Here is a 17,289-nt window from a genome sequence, read left to right on the forward strand (position 1 = left end):
CTTGGGATTCTGTTTTAAGCTGTCCAACATGGTCACTGCAATTTTCTACTTAACTAATAAACACTGTGCAACGCCCTGTGATTGGCCAGTGCAGATCACGTGAGCAGTGGTGGCCAACTGAAGAGCAGGTACAGTGCATTGGTAGTCTAATGCTACCAATGCACTGTGTGGTCAGGTAATTTGAAGATTGCATTGGCCATCTTGGAGAACTGAAAATGGGATCCTGAACTGGATGTTCAGAAAGGTATCAGCACGGAAGATTGCATGTAATGTAACTGCACCCTCTGGTTCTAGATAAAATTGCAATTCACAAAAATACCCCTATACCCACTCTATCACCTCATCAGACCCAGAAGGCAGGTTTCTTTTCATCAAATGCACTATTGCAGGGTCACTAGTATCCATCGCTACTATATATATGCACTGAACTGCCAGAAGACCTCTTGGATTATTTAAACACTAGAGACCTTTAAAATATTTGCAGAGGGCATAATAATAGTTGAAGGAGACTTCCATTTAGCATTAAACCAACTCTTAGATACATTCACTCAGAAATTCTCTATGCCTTATGCTGCCCTTAAAAGATTGAAAAAGCACCTAGCTAAACTTAGCCTGACAGACATTTGGCACACATACCACCCCTCTGACAGAGATTATACTTTTTCCCAAATAAATAACTCTTATACCACAGATTAGATTATCTGTTCATTAATGACAAATACCCATAGTGCGCTCCTCAAAAATAGGTCCCATTACCCTCTCAGCCCCTACCTCATTGTCCCTTCACATTTCCAACATTCCACCTTGTTCTTGGATGTGGACCCTAAACAAAACATTACTTGACTCCCCTCATCACATTATCTAATTATTCTAAATTATTGGCGAAAGATTCCTTGGAGCATTTTCTCACCAGAAATTAGATGCCCGGAAGTCCTCCTCTGCTGCTTGGGAGACCCATAAAGTTTTTATTTGAGGCAAACTTATTGCAATAGGTACAATATGTAAGAAGTAAAGGTTATGTCCGCCATACTCAAGAAACGTGAAAAAAACTCCTTTATTCAGGAAATCTCCTATCAACACCCTCGCTACCAATATAGATGAGGTTACAAAGGAGTTTTACATTTTTTATAGCTCTCCTAATCACCCAGATGCAAACACTTTTAGTACCAAATTTTTGGACCTTTATAAACCTCCCTTCACTCTTGGAGGAGGAAAAGAAATCCTCATCTGAACCCTTCACCACTAAGGAGCTATCTAAAGTTCTAAATTCAATTCATAATGGAAAGCTCCTCATCCAGATGGATTCCCAGTAAGTTGCTGTAATATATTGAAATATTTGCAACAATCTACTCAACGATGGACACGTTCCTGAGCAGGCTCTGGTGGCCCACATCCCGTTTATCCCAAAAGAAGGCAAGGATAGGAGAGACTGCAGAACTACCACTGTATTTCCTTGCCTAACACAGATGCAAAATGGGTGGCTAAATTGCTGCCCAGTTGACTTTAACATGTCTTGCCTAGCTTAATTGATCCCAAACAGGTAGGCTTTTTTAAACATGGGAATAAACATTGAGTCTACTGGAGATACATGTAAGACATATTAATTACATTTTAGTTTCTTCCCCTATTCAGTTTAGCCATTTTCTCTTTATATAGGTCTCTTAGAGCAAGACTGAATTAATCGCACCTTGTCACCTGCGTTTGACATCTTCAATGGAACGAGGCAGGGTTGCCCCCTCTTCCGTTCCCTCTTACTTACTATGGAAATGCTATTACAAAAAAATTAAGCAAACAGAGAAAATTAAAGGAGTGTGTATGGGTGACTACACCAATTCCACAGTAGAGTTCGTGGATGACCCATTTTTTATTGTCTCAAACCCTAAATTGGTTGTCCCCCACATTCTAAAGATCTTTGAACAATTTGGAGCTGTATCTAATTTTAAGATAAACTACTGAAAATTTGAGGCACTTAATATCTCAGCGCCGCCCACCATGATTAAAGATCTCCATAATCTTCCCCGTTTAAATGGCTAGAACAACATATAAAATATTTAGGAATTCTTACTAAATTCTCTTCTGATCTCTTTTTAGCTAATTATACCCCACTGATCTAAAAATCAGAACACAATTAAACACACTTAACATCTCCTTGGTTTTTCTTGGTAGGAAGGAAAAGCTTCCTGAAATGTTATATTTTCCCTCAGCTGCTGTATGTCCTCCAAACGATCCCCATCTATATTCCACAGTCATTTTTCCTTATGATATGACAATTTTTGACCTGTTTCCTTTGGAATGGTAAAAAGCAGAGATTACTACATAGATTACTGATACTCAAACCTCGAGATGGTGACCTAGAAATGCAGAGCCCTCTCTACTATTAAAAGATATGTGTATACGGTTGCACTTTGCTATGATGAAAAATAGTTTTTTACATATCCCCTTGGAGAGACGTTGGCTAGGCCCTCGGCACTTGGGTTGAGCCCTGTGGTACCCATAAAAAAAAACCCTGGTACAGAACAGTAGTGCTCTAACAATCAAAGTCCTTTAACAATCAAAGTCTTCCAAGAGTATTTGACCTCTTTAAACCCCATTAGACCAATCTCCTCGGTGGTGCCTCTATGCTTTCTCCAGTTCTATTTATGCAATTCCCTGGCCTGTCTAGATAACTGGAGAAACTGGCACCATGTCACGATCGTTTTCAAAGACAGGATCGCCCTAAAAACCACCCTCTGTCCCTTAGAACTACATGCCAACGACTTAACTTTCTATAGCTTCTCACACTTCAAGGAATGAGCAAATACTTCCCGAGCCTTCTTGGTTAAAAACATATTTTTTACTGCCTTCCTTGCCCTTAGGTTTAATCTCTAATTTATATGTGGACCTCATTGACCAGAACTCATCTTTCAAACCTAGCTTCATACTCGCCTGGGAAAAGGAATTCAGTATTTCCTTCTCTAAAGAAACTACCTCTTTTATAATCTCACATACTCCCATGGTTTTTTCCATCTGCGTTAAGATCCAGGAGAATTCTTATAAGACTTTGACTAGGTAGATTATCTATAAAAGCTTAACTTTATACCTTCTGACAAATGCCGCCCTTACAATACTTTCACTGGACACTTACCACATTTGGATGGACTGTCCTAAGATTTCAGGTTACTAGAGTAAAGTCTCTGACCTTATTGAAGGAATTACAGGTAGAAAAACTTCACTCCCATCATTACTACTATTACTCTGGGCTCCTTCAAGCTCTTTTCGCTCTAAGCAAAATGATTTACCCACACAAATGATTACAGCGGTGAAACTATTAATCCCGGCTCGCTGGAGAGACCGCGAACCTCCACCCATACAGACATGGATCAACAAACTTGATTCCATTTGCAGTATGGAAGAGTTAGCTGCCTGGGAAAACAGACAGCATGCCAAACTCAAACAAATTTGGGCCCCTTGGCTCGTCTTTCAACAGTCTAAAAACGATAACTTCCATTCTTCTGTTGTTTCTCCACTTTAATGAATTTGTTGTTTTCTCTTCCTGATCTTACTAGAGTAGCTAAGAGTGAAAAGAGGCTAATGCTACTTCTTGAGAACTTGTCCTTAAACAAACCTGGTGATATCTAGATTAGCAACTACTGACACAAGGGAGAACCATGTAAATAGTTAGTGTTGATTACTTTAAAGGGGTTGTCTCGCGAAAGCAAGTGGGGTTCAGCACTTCTGTATGGCCATATTAATGCACTTTGTAATATACATCGTGCATTAAATATGAGCCATACAGAAGTTATTCACTTACCCACTCCGTTGCTGGCATCCCCGTGTCCTTGGCTCCGTCTAACTTCAGCGTCTAATTGCCCAGAAGGGTCTTCTGCCTTCGGCTCGGTCTGGCACGAGCCGTGTTCTGGCTCCGCCCCTTCTACGCGTCATAGCGTAGCTCCGCCCCGTCACGTGTGCTGATTCCAGCCAATCAGGAGGCTGGAATAGGCACACACGGTGGGGCGGAGCTACGCGATGATGCGTAGAAGGGGGCGGAGCCAGAACACCGCTGCTGCCGGACAGACCCGAAGGCAGAAGACCCTTCTGCGCAAGCGTGTCTAATCGGGCAATTAGACGCTGAAGTTAGACGGAGCCATGGAGACGGGGACGCCAGCAACGGAGTGGGTAAGTGAATAACTTCTGTATGGCTCATATTTAATGCACGATGTATATTACAAAGTGCATTAATATGGCCATACAGAAGTGCTGAACCCCACTTGCTTTCGCGAGACAACACCTTTAAGTTCACAAGAACTTCCCTAAGGTGTTGTTATCATACACCTTTTCCAGGTCAACTATACCCTATACAACTATTATTCTTTTTGTTTATCTTAAATTGTATTTATTGGCCCCTATATAAGCGACTGCGATTGGGTCCTTTTAGAGAGCGGATTTATTGTTTGAACGAGCCAATTATGTCATCATTAGCTCCTTCGCTTAGGCAGCCTGTTTAGACAAGCAGACACATTGTTGGCTCGTTCAAATGAGAAATCATTAAGAAGCGTTCAGTCTTTCATATTCGCTTTATAAGTGAATAAGAGGGACTGAACAAGCGCTGTTTAAACCAAATGATTAGTAAACAAGTCAACGATGATTTTTATGCCTGCATAAAATGAACGATGAACGAAAAGCGAACGATTATCGCTCATCATGCAGTTGTTGGCTCGTGTTTAGACTGAACGATTGTCCTTCACCTTTGCTTTTTGAATGATAATCATTTCATCTAAAAGGGCCTTAAAATGTGGATACTTGACATTTTACTACCATGCTATAAAATGTCACTACTATTTTCTTTTGTCAAAAATAAAGAATTGCAAAAAAAATAGAAATCCGTGGCCCTTTTAAATGAATTCCTGATACAGATTTCACTCAGATGTGGTGCAGAAACCACATCAAGAAGTCCCATGTCACTTCCTTGTTTTCTGCATGCAATTTTGAAAGTAATGGGACATGGATTTTCTGTGGATTTGCCATTCAACCGGTGCGAATTCCAGGCAGATTCTGCTTCAAATCCATACCAAAATTCCACCATGTGAACATACCCTAAGGGCGCATTCATACAGGTGTATGCAATTTCAGTCTGTGAGAAGTGTACCATTTTCACTGCGTATGTTAGATTGAAACTAAGAATTGTATTGTCAGCAAGTTAAAGGTAACATAGCTATATGAGTATCTTGCAAGGACTTTTGCACTACCTAAGAACACATGGCTATAACCTGGTGGCAGCTACATTGCTTACTATAGGGGTTAATTGACCATTAGGCATTAGGCCAATGGCCCATGACCAGAAAGAATCCTGCAATGATGCTGGCTGTGTGGTAAACTGCAGAACGTGGCTTCACCCTTAGCAGTCACCTTTCCTGGGTACTAACGAAGTCTTCCAGTACTCCCAGTACTCAAATACCCCCATGACTTACAGTAGAAATGAATAGCATAACAACTGGACGTCTCAAGAGATATAGATATGAATCGTGTAACAACAGTGAAAACCAAAACACAATTTGGGACTCATCATTAGTTGGCAGGAGCAGAGAGTGATCTTTAAGCGATAAACGTTGCATCTAAATGCAGGGACATCGTGCAGTTTTCGTGCCCAATTCGTTCCTCGCTCAATTCTAGTTTTCTAGAATTGAGCAATGAACTCTTATCAGCGGTGCAGGCTGTTATCACAGTCAGCAGCACTGATAAGATTCTTTCAGCTCGTGTCCTGCTGGCAGTCCCTAGCGGGACGCGAGCTGTAAGCATGGAGAACAATACAGCTGTTTGCTTATGCAAAACAGCTGTATTGTTCACCGAGCTATAATGGTGGTGTTCTGCTCCACCTGCATAGCTCTTTAGTAGCTACTTAGCCACTATAGACTATGCAAAGATGATCGCTCAAAACTGTCACTCAAACTGTTATTTGAGCGATTTTTGAGCAATCATCTTTCAGTGTAAATGGGGTCTAAAACACTACATGCAAGATGGGAAACTGGTCAGCCCTGGTCATGTGGGCAGCACTGCTTAATCAAAGCCGGTGTAGTGTCTTAGACTAATGATGTATACTAATACACAGTGTACATCAGGTAGTCATAAAAGCTGGAGTGACTATCTTTGTTTCTCCAGAAACAGAGGGTCTCTTTAAGGCCAGATGACCCTTAATACAACTTTTACTTCTTTGTGGCAAAATCAGTCAGCAGAAAAAGCTACAGACTCTACAGGGTGTAAATTGGCGATTGAGCTCACATGGGTAAGGTGAAGTGTTTGCTACAGGCCCCAAAGACCATATTCTAGTTGCATTGTTGCCTTCAAAGAATGTGGATTATGTCATGAGATGCAGCAGATGGAGAAAGTTTGTCAGAAACAGTGGACATGGATTCACCAAACCACAGGCTAGTTTGGCTTTGGGCCAACTCCCGAGACAACATCTTTAGCCTTTAACCCCACCAGCCAGAATATTGTCTTCACTGCAGGTCTCTTAAACCATTACTCAAAAAGTAGTGCCAGTGTTGTGGCAGTGGAGACTACTACACATCTAAGTGTGGTACCTGAGTGTGTTAACAGACATGTAGTCAAACAGTCTGAGTTGGGGCAGGTGGCACACTTCAGCACAGAGAACAGGGCAGAAGTCAAGTCATGGAGAACAGGTTTGGCTGGATGGATCAGGCCAAAGGTCAAGGCTTGCATCGCAGAGTAGCATAGTCCTAGATCAGGCCAAGGGTCAGGGTAGGCAATGGACAGTAGTATAGTCAAAATAACGAGCCAGAATCAGGAACGGAGACTGAAACATAGTCAGAATCTCCAAGCTAAAGTTAGTAAACCATAGATTTAAAAACAACTCCCTAGCACCTAGAGTAGATTGAAATAACACAAAACTTAGGCAACCTCCATAGAGGGAGGATGTTTGAAATAGGCAAATGTCTACAGTGATTGCCAGGGAAGATGTTAGGTGCCAATTGGCCCCTGAAGAGGATGTCCGGGAGTGTGCATGCACCTTTTTGGTGGCAGCCACAGCCAGTGCAGATGCAGTGGCCATGAAAGTGCACCACAACCGCCAAAAGGTGCTAGTCAACAGCCACGGATGCATACTGCAACACAGTTGATCTCCTCTTCTGCAACAGACTCTTATTTACCATCCTAATCTTAGCAATTGAGTGTAGACCCAAAGGCTGGGAGGTGATAAAGTAGGTGAAAGAACATTATTTTTTGATTATTAACCAAGGCGATTGACCTGACTCCTATACCGCACGGTAAGACTGGAACAGCTCGAAAAGGTCAGGTTGATCTAATAATATAACTAACGCTGATTCCGCTTTTCTGTCAGCTGGTTCTTCATTTGGCAAAAGGGGGTAATGACATAAATAAAACATGTAAAAATATCCTTCTTCCCGTGTCTTAATTTATTATTTAGCAGGACATGGGGCTTTGCAATATTTTATTTATATCCCGATTTGAGGCTATGGTGACCTTAATCAGGATCCCAGAACAATAGACTAGAATTAAGAATTATCTAAAAACCAAGAGAACAGGAATCTGGATCAATTCTTCAATGGATCTTAATACGGAGATATCTGCAGTCTGCAGGGAGGATGCTGCATCATGGAACCAAATTAGCAGTTTAAAGGCAAATATGGATATAGAGATGAAAGTCAAAATAGGTCTTAATGATGCTTGCATCATCCTAAAACCTTGGGGTAATCTCTTCCTTTTGTTCGGCTCAGTGCTAACATCTGGAGTTGAATTTTCTGTTTCGTGCAGAAAACAAACAACACCGCAGTATGGAAGTCTGCTCAGATTATCTGCGTGTAAGTCTGCACGGAAGAAATCTGCATCGGGTTCTTAACAGGGGATTTATCCATCAATTATTGACTCCAGAGGATGGAATTGCAGATTACTTTGCATACAAAGGCAGGAACAATGCATCAGTGCAACATGTATAGCCAGCTTGTCTACATTGGAGGTTATACATGTAACCTGTATACTCAATCGCATGATTTCATCATAATATGCTACTCTGATAGTTATATCAATCTCTGATAAAGTTATTGGTATTGTCCCTTCCACTAATATGGTAGGACCATATCAGTTACATCAGAGCATTTCATCGGAGGTTCCCCCAACTAAGAGTCCAGAGCATTAAATGAAGGGTTGTCCCCTCAGTTCCCAATTCCTTCCCCAAGTTAGTTGTCACCGTGGGCCGGAGCAACTAGCTGCCAAAACAGATGTGGTGGCCATAGTCAACTTCAAGCGGCGTAAAATCTGTGGGCCAATGTTGTTACCATGCGGCGGTTGCTGGTCCTCCCGGGGCAGCGGTGTGTGGGGTACAATGGTCACGGCGCATCCCCCCAGCTTGTTGTCCAGCTGCCGGGGGCGCGGTTGCCTGGCCAGCGTGGGCGGCGTGGTGCTGGTGGCGTGCAGAACCGTGCATGCGCCCACCTGTAAGTGCACGATCTCTCCTTTATTATGTTCTGTTGGGAGTTGGCTGTCTCCCTCTCTCCGCCCCTTGGCGGAGGATTTTGTTTAAAGGTCGGACAGAGACTTGCGATCGCTGCCAGTTATTGGTTTCCCTCAGTGTGCTAGCTAGTCTGCCTCTGTTGGTCTCTCCTGCCTCTGTCATCTTGTCTGCTATACTTTGCTATTGTCCACTAGGTTTTTCCGTCTGCCTCAGTTCTACTTGGTATTATTCGTATTGGTTATTTATATCTGCCTTTTCTGTCGGTATTCTACCCTTTCCATCCAGGTACGCCAGCGTCCCTTTTCGGTCCCTATTGAGAGTAGGGACCGCCGCCCAGTTGCCCGCCTGGGGTTAGCCAGGAGTGGAAGCAAGCACGATGGGACAGGGGTTGTGGGTGAGATCTAGGGCACCCGGGCTGGCGTATCAAGGGTAGTATACCGTAACATATGTTTTAAGTGGGAAGCGGTTCCTACAAAATGGCATATATTGATGTTGTATGGATAAAAAGCAGGAACAGAGCCTGCACCATACGTAGTGGGAGTCGGCTGTGACTGAGAAGGCTGCAAGAGCACCGATCCCTGCTTTTCACCCATTACATGCTATGATCAATTTGGATAGCGACATATACAAGGTTGAGGGGAGCTCACTCTATGTCATCATCAGTCCTGCTTCATAAAATCGCTTAGGGCTGATGGGTAGCCATGGCAATTGGACACCAGCCAATAGCGTCTGGGTCTGCCATGGCTTGTCATAAGTGGGAATAGTGATTATACACTGCAGTACAGAAGTACTCCAATGTATTATCTGAACACTCTTGAGATTGCAAGTTGAAGTCTCCTACAAAGACAAAGAAACATGCAACAAAATGTAAAAAACACAAAAAATGTTAAAAACTCCTTTCTACCCACTTTTCCATTCTTTATTTAAGTTTTAAAAAATGTGTATTGCTGTATCCATAACAACCCAAACAATAAATTGAGCACACTTTTTATCCGATGTAGCAAAAAAAAAAAAGGAAACCAAAATGCTTTCTTCATCATTTCACCTCCAAGAAAAAGATTAAAAAAGTTATCTGTATCCCAAAATGGTACAATTTGCCACAGAAGAAGCAAGTCTGCACACAGCACCGTTCATGGAAATATAAAAAAGTTAACAGTCTTTGAATGCACCAATGCAAGAAAATAATATTTTCTAATATACACTGTACAATATACTGTACATACCCTAAAATGGAACCAATAAACACTATAGCCTGCAACACAGAAACAATCCCTCATATGTCAATAGAAAAATAAAAAGTTATGTCTTTTTAAAATGGAGATGAAAATCGCCCCAAAATCACTTTTTTAGGTCTACAATAGGCCATATCCTTTTGGGTCAATAACTTATATCCAGAATAGAGATGAGCGAGCATACTCGCTAAGGACAATTACTCGAGCGACCATTGTCCTTAGCGAGTACCTGCCTGCTCGGAAGAAAAGTTTCGGGTGCCGGCGCGTGGGAGCAGTGAGTTGCGGGAGTGAGCGGGGGGGGGGGGGGGGAGAGGGAGAGATCTCCCCTCCGTTCCCCCCTGCTCTCCCCGCCCCCCGCCGACACCCGAACCTTTTTTCCAAGCGGGCAGGTACTCGCTAAGGACAATGCTCATCGCTGATCCAGAATGTTTCAGCAACTGAACTCCGCTCCTGCTTCCAGACCGTGACATAGCAATCTGTCATCTCCAAGACCCCTATTACCCCTCATGTGTAAATGGAATGATGTAAGCCACAGTAACAGTACCTCCTCCCACTGGTGGCTGAAGTATCTGAGATCAGTACTTAGTCAGTACTAGATATACTGCAAGGCTTTTAGAATGTGATATGATTTGCAAATAAGTACTCTGCAAATGAAAGAGTTAAGACTTGATGGTATATTATAAATGCATATTAGCTTATCCATAGTGTTCTTCCTTTACATCAAACCTTACATCATTCTCTATAACCCTACATATAATATTCTCGGTATTCACTCATTGCACAAGGTAGCGTGGCTAACTTTTAGTCATGCATGAGAGTCCATTTGACTTCTAATCTGTCCCCGAGGATGTGGTACTCCAAGCTATTTTTTGGTATCCAGGGCCTGTCAGTAAATAACAAGCTGTGAAACTTTGTGCCTGGAGGCAAGCCGATGGTCTCTATGCTGAAGGGTAATTGCTGGCCCAGATATCAGGCTACTGGTAGCCAAAGGTTACAGATCATAAATAAATAGTACATGGAATATTCATACACAGGAATCAACATTGTCATTAAACTGTCCCCAAGTAGACTGTAAAATGATGCTGAAACATGAACCTGAAAAGATGTGTCCTTCTAGGCTTACATTTCTGATACACAGTATAAAGTAGCATAAATCGGGCTAGGCCAGGGAAAATAGTATAGCTAAATACCTAAAGCTTACAATGCAACTATAGCTTGAGTCTCATGGGCCCCAATGCAAAATCTGTAACAGCTGTCATGTTGCTATTATGGCACTGCTATTTGGCATAGTGTTACATTTCAGGTACCATTTGAGTCTGGATGTTACCATAGCAAACTTTATAAGCTTCAGTTCCCCTCCCCTACAGTTTAGGACAAGCACTGTACTTTCTACAGGCAAAGGTTGAACAGTTTTGGATGAACAGATCTTGTACTTCAAATGGCTGTAGCTCCGGCTCTATCAGTGCTATCATCATGCTTAGGCTTTAAAATGATACCAGAAGCTTGTCTGTAGCACTAACAGAAGAGGAGCTACAGCTGTTTGAAGTGGGGTTGGGAATACTGAATTTACAGCTGTCATCTCAGTGTACAGACAGGAGGAGGTGGGGAGCAGACAGGCAACACTGTGATTCTTCTGTCTGTCCCAAGGGAGGGTAGCATGGGGTTTAGTTCATGTAATCACCGTCCTTATCAATCAGAGAACATATTTGTTTTCTGATAGTCACATATAGTAAAATAGAATGTAAGGCCGAAAAAAGACATGCATCAAGTTCAGCCCATTTCCGTCACCAATGTTAATACAGAGAAAGGCAAAAAAAGACAAATGAGATAGAAGTCAATTTTCTCCTTTTAAGGGGAAAAAATCTCTAATCTGGCAATCGGAATAATCCCCGGATCACCGACCCTTCTGAAGAAATTAATGATTATAACATATAATATTCTATTGCTCAAAAAAGGTGTCCAGGCTCCTCTTGAACTCTTCTATCAAATTTGCCATCACCACATCCTCAGGCGATCCTCAGAGAGAGTGGGGAGTCTTTTTTATGACAGAAAAGAAGTGAGAAAGGGATCCTTTCATAATGCTTTATATATTAAAAAAATAAAAATATAAAAAAAACCTACACAAAATTATTATCACCACATCTGTGACACCCTGTGCTACAAAGTGTTACATTATTTACCCAGCATGGTTTTCTGGTCTTTTCGATACCCCAAATCAGGAAAAAAGTTAATTGAAAAGTTATATGAGCCACAGAATAGTACCAATTAGAGATAAACGAGCACCCAAATGCTCGGGTCCGCGTTATTCGAGTCGAGCTTTTCGTAAAATTCAAGAGCTCTACTTGAGTAACGAACCCCATTGACTACAATGGGAGACTCAAGCATTTTTGTATGTGGGACGCCGGGTGCCGAGCTTTTTTTCTTTCTTTCTAGGTTCGTCTGTCTGTCTCTCTCTCTCTCTCTCTCTCTCTCCCCCTGGCCTGCCAGACAAACAATTTGCCATTGACACGCGCTGCGTGGTGGTGGTGGTGGTGGTGGTGGTGGTGGTGGGGGGGGGGGGGGCAAAACAGGCACATCACAGCGGGAAGGCGCCAAAAACTGGGGCGGGGTCGAACACGGCCTGATGCTCGTTCGAGTAACGAGCACCATCGAGTACGCTAATACTCGAACGAGCTCAAGCTCGGCAGAGTATGTTCGCTCAACTCTAGTACCAATAAAATTTACAACTTTCTAGCAAAAAACAAGTTCTCATACGGCTCCGTCAACAGAAAAATAAAACTGCTCTGGCCTTGGAATGTGGTGACACACAAAAAGTCTATATGTAAAAAAAGGGTTTATACTGTGAAAAAGTAGTGAAGCATAAAAAAAACTATCTACAATTGGTGTTGTCAGACTTGAAATGACCTATAGAATAAAGCTAGCATAATATTAATACCACATGGTGAATGCTGTAAAAATAAATCCCACAAAACAATGGTGAAATTGCTTTTTTATCATTGCCCAGCAGCAAAAAAAAGATAATAAATATTATTGAATACATTATATGTATCCAAAATTGGTTCCTATAAGATCTAGAGCTCGTCCAGCAAAATACACGGTCTCATACAGCTACAAAAAAATATAAATGTTATGTCTGCTGGAACACAAAAGAGGAAACAATTTACTGGTTCTTACGGCAAAAATTAATTCTGTCACTAAGGGGTAAAAAATGGCCTTAAAGCGGCTGAATTCTGCCGCAAATGTATTTACATGAGACATAAATTCAAAGTCTGTAATAAAAAAAGTGACACTTTTGGGAGTGTTTTTCCGATTGTAATGTGAATGTTAAGGTGAATTCATGGTTAAGGGTGAATTCATGCACTGTGGGGAGAATTTATCAAGGCACTTGCATCAATTATCTGGAATAAAAGTTACAAGTTTCGATGCTTACCTTTTTTGTGCAAAAGTTTGCGACTTTTTCAGCTTTATACCCCAGTCTTATTAAACCCCCCCCCCCCCCCCCTTCAGTGCTAAGTTTGGGTTTTATTGATGTATTTTGGGCAAATGGTTAACAATACGAGACTAAGAATTGTTCTAAACACATTGGGGCAAATTTATGAATGTGACTGAGATGTAAAATACAGCAAAATGTGGCACATTTCTAGAGTATAATGTTGCATCATGTTTTAAGCCTTTGCAATCCAATTTTGGATTCAGGGTTTCCTAGGGGATTTTCTCTTTTTGCCAGTATACAATAGCGCCATCTGCTGGCTAGAGCCACTACTGCTGTGTGGGATTTGCTGAAAAGGCCCCCGACAACAGAGCGGCCAGTAACATACAGTAAGAATACCCTGCCGGACGTCTTCCGACATCGGAGCTGTACAGCCTTCAATCAGAATGTCTTTAGACGTCAGACAGTGGATTGGAAAGGGTTAAACCTATTTATGAAGTAAATGCGCTAAAAAGAGTCCACAGTACTTTGCTTGACAAGGGAGTGGCTTAGCAGAAAGTGAGCGTGTCTTAGTAGTACAGGGGAGTGGGTTAAATGCAACAATGTGCCCCAAACTTGTATAAAGTTAGACAAAAGTGTCTAAAGGTGCGCGGAAAAGTGTCTAAAGGGGCACAACTGTGTTAAATTTGTTGCACGTTTAGACTGCCTGGTCCAAGTTTGAACAAGATCAGTAAATCTGCCTTGCTGTGCTTTTGTTTATGGCTTTCTTTGGTGTTTTGACTCCTGATGGTGCCACCCCCTTCCCTCCCAATGCAGCATGTTCTATGTGTGCCATTTTTTAATAAAAATTCCCACTGTCTCTTTGACCTGTGTTGATGTTTTTGAACAATTTTATATGGATCAAAATTAAGGTGAAGCAATATTGTAAAGGGAACCCATCACGTTAAAAAAAGGCAGCCCAATCTATGGGTAGCATGTTCTAGAGCAAAATGAGCCAAGCAGATTAAGGCAAGACTTTATTTTTGAAACAGAATTCTATCCTGGGAGCAAAGGGGGCACAGAGTAAATTGTATGCCAGCCATTATAGTTGGTGCTGCTGCATTGGTATTTATGGGAACAAATTTACTATAAGTTGTCATTTATCCATTTATGCCTCTACTCATTCTGGAGTTCGGTGTCCAGTGGGTGGAACATCCTTCTCTGTATTATTGCATATGTAGTGATAGCAATCAATCAGTGATGGGCAGCCCACTGGACTCCTACGTCCAGACTGAGCAGGAAATTAAATGAATAAACTATAATTCACACATATCTTGTTACACTAAACTATATATCAATCATCTCAGCTCATCCTGCTCTAAAACATTGGGCCTACAAATTCAGCTGCATTTTCAATGTGACTGGTTGCCTTTAAATCTGTACTATCATTAAAGGCCATTCTGGTGAACATTTCCCATTTATTATGTAGCTATCCCTCCCAGTATATATAAGTGAGCTAGTATACTTTGGTTAGTTATTCCCTTCTATCTGAAACTCCTTGCCTCCTTCTCAGTTTTACTTATCAGATTCTCAGTATGTGTGATGATATTACATAGACCCTACCACAGAAACTGCCTAAAGGGGGACAGGGGCACTCCTGTCACAGTTACTGATGATGATCACACAGCTGCTGTCACACAGTCATAATAGAGGAGATCACAGCTCATCCTCCTGACTGTATATTTATCGTCTGTAGCTTATTTAGGTGAATACAGTAGGTAATAATAATTATGCTGTCCACCCAGCAGACAGAAATGGTATAGCCTCTAGCTAGTGCTGTGCTTGATGTGAAAATGAAACAAAAAATCCCACTATTAAGATGGTGCCTGATAAGCATCAGACAGAAGCTGCACTTTACGGAAATGACTGCAATATACAGAGGAGACCTCTAGAGTGTGATAGGCAATCACATGAGGGGAAGGGGGATAGGGATGGGAAAATGTGTTTTCGCAAATGGCACTTTAATCTTTAAATTGCTGTATAAGGACCATTAGCATTACTAGCAAGTAACTAAAAGGTGATGCCTCTGTGAACACAGCAATAGTAAAGAAAGAATTAATTATTGTTAATTACTGTTAAAATCGATCCTAGCTCATAATCTGGGATGCAGGTGAGCCATTACAGCCCCTCATTAAGACTTCCATTGTTTGCACGTAAGAATAAGTAAATGAAGTCCTTGCATTGCCTGCTGGGTAGCTCCTCGGGTATGAATAGCCGGGCTATTTTTAAGACTATGAGCAATTAAACTATTCAATGCAACATAAAGATGTACTGTACAAAAATAAGCTGAAGATTTCCCTCATCAGCCTTAATGTACCATGTAGAGACAACACAATCTTGTTATTGACAATGACTGTGTACTAAGCAGTTTAGCAGTTTTGGCCTCATTTCCTGCCAGACAGTGAAGACGTGCAAGTTCACTGATGGATGCACTAGATTCTTTGAGTTCTGATCTGACATAAAAAATTAAAGACGCCCAACGGGACAAGAGGCATCTCCATCAATCATACATGGCCTTACCTGGCATGCATTGTAGAGAAGTTGGTGCTCAAACTTCTTAATCCCCAGGATCTGTTGAAACATTTCATACAGTTGTTCCTTGCTAAGAATAAGCTCGGAGGCTGCACTCGCTGTCATCCTGGCTTGTTGCTTGCGGGGATCCTCTTCTCCTCGGTAAATGGCATCAAATTTAGCCATCCAGGAACTCAGAACAGTCTCCTTGCTGAGCCCATCAATCTCAGGAAGACTTCTCACTCTCTTTTCTATGTGCTTTTTGAAGACCTCACGAGAGTCATTGGCGGAACAACCTCCACTCTGCACCATCCTTGCCACACGGTCACTTTTTAAGAATACCTAAGATATTCAAACAAAAACATCAGTCCTGGAAATGTGTTTTTGTAACTTAACCTACTCTAGTTCACACCATGTATTTATACATTTAAGTGTTACATTGTTAAGTGAGATAACCATACGTTACCTAAGGCTTTCTATAGCAGTGCAAGTGACTTGAATTGTATAGGACAGTAGAGAAGTATGATGAACGCATACTTCAGTTAGTCCTGAATAGTTAGGGTTAATATCTCCCTGCTGCTGTTTAGCTGAAGTTGTTGCTGGTGATTTACAGCTCTGTCAGCTAATCAGTATCCTCATTAATTATGTCAGCAGCTGTGCTGTCGGTGAGGATTGACAGTTCTGTTGGCCAATCAGCAACTTCCCTTTCGATATACAACTCGGCTCTTTCTGGCTGGAAGTGCCAATTATACTTCTTGTATTCTGGTCTTGTCAGCACTCACAGATTACCTGGCTGTTCTCTGGCTGGTACTCTGTGTTTTTGTCTGTTTTGTATTCTCTGCATTTTTGCCTATTGTCTGCAGTCTGTTTTTGTCTGTTTGTAAGTTTTGTTGGGTTTCTGGATGTTATGTCCAATCCTACTGTAGTTCCTGGTTGAGTTCCCCAATTCCTCTCTGACCTAGGACCCTGCCTCATTCAAGCAGCAGGGTCATCCTTTTCAGGACGGTTGCTACACTTCGAGGCGGTTGCTGTCAGAGAGGCTCAAGGTGTTCCACTTATATCTGACCTCTATGTTTGGTGTGCTCCTGCATCTAGCCAGCATTAGTCTTGTGTACACACACCTGTCTAGACTGCTCACCATAATTTCGTCAGCAGTCCTGGACAGACATGACAGGGCTGCTGTCTATGTGAAGAGCAATGTGGGAATGTACTGTATTTCTATATGTTTACTGTACTACTGCCCATATAGCTAACATTAACTGTAGGGACTGTTTTTGGCCATTTCAGCTGACCACCTTTTGAAAAAGAAATGCAAATGTTTGTTATGACCAAGAGCAGACTATAGTCTACCAAAAATGTGATGTCAGTTGTAGTCAGCTGAAAATTGAAGTATATGATAGGATCATCTGGATTTGGCCAATCATTTACCACTTTGTACAAGCCCACTGTGTTATTTTTGTAAACTTTGCTACTCATTGGCCCCTATAGTATGGCATGTTGTTGGTGTCCTTATTCATATGAATGACCGCACCAGATGATTGATTGAACACATTGTGGCTAATTAAAGGGGTTGTCCCGAGGCAGCAAGTGGGTCTATACACTTCTGTATGGCC

General features: G+C 41.8%; 1 protein-coding gene across 7 annotated transcripts in view; it reads right to left on the minus strand.

Moving 5' to 3' along the window:
* Positions 1-17,289, minus strand: part of CADPS (calcium dependent secretion activator) — a 483,917-nt gene that overhangs the window by 318,221 nt on the left and 148,407 nt on the right. For all 7 annotated transcript variants that reach the window (XM_066596628.1, XM_066596625.1, XM_066596629.1 and 4 more), the window contains exon 3: positions 15,686-16,018. In XM_066596628.1, coding sequence (XP_066452725.1) covers positions 15,686-16,018 — 333 coding nt within the window. The remainder of the gene's footprint in view (positions 1-15,685; positions 16,019-17,289) is intronic.

This window comes from Eleutherodactylus coqui, chromosome 3 (assembly GCF_035609145.1).
Source record: "Eleutherodactylus coqui strain aEleCoq1 chromosome 3, aEleCoq1.hap1, whole genome shotgun sequence".
Classification (NCBI taxonomy): Eukaryota; Metazoa; Chordata; class Amphibia; order Anura; family Eleutherodactylidae; genus Eleutherodactylus; species Eleutherodactylus coqui.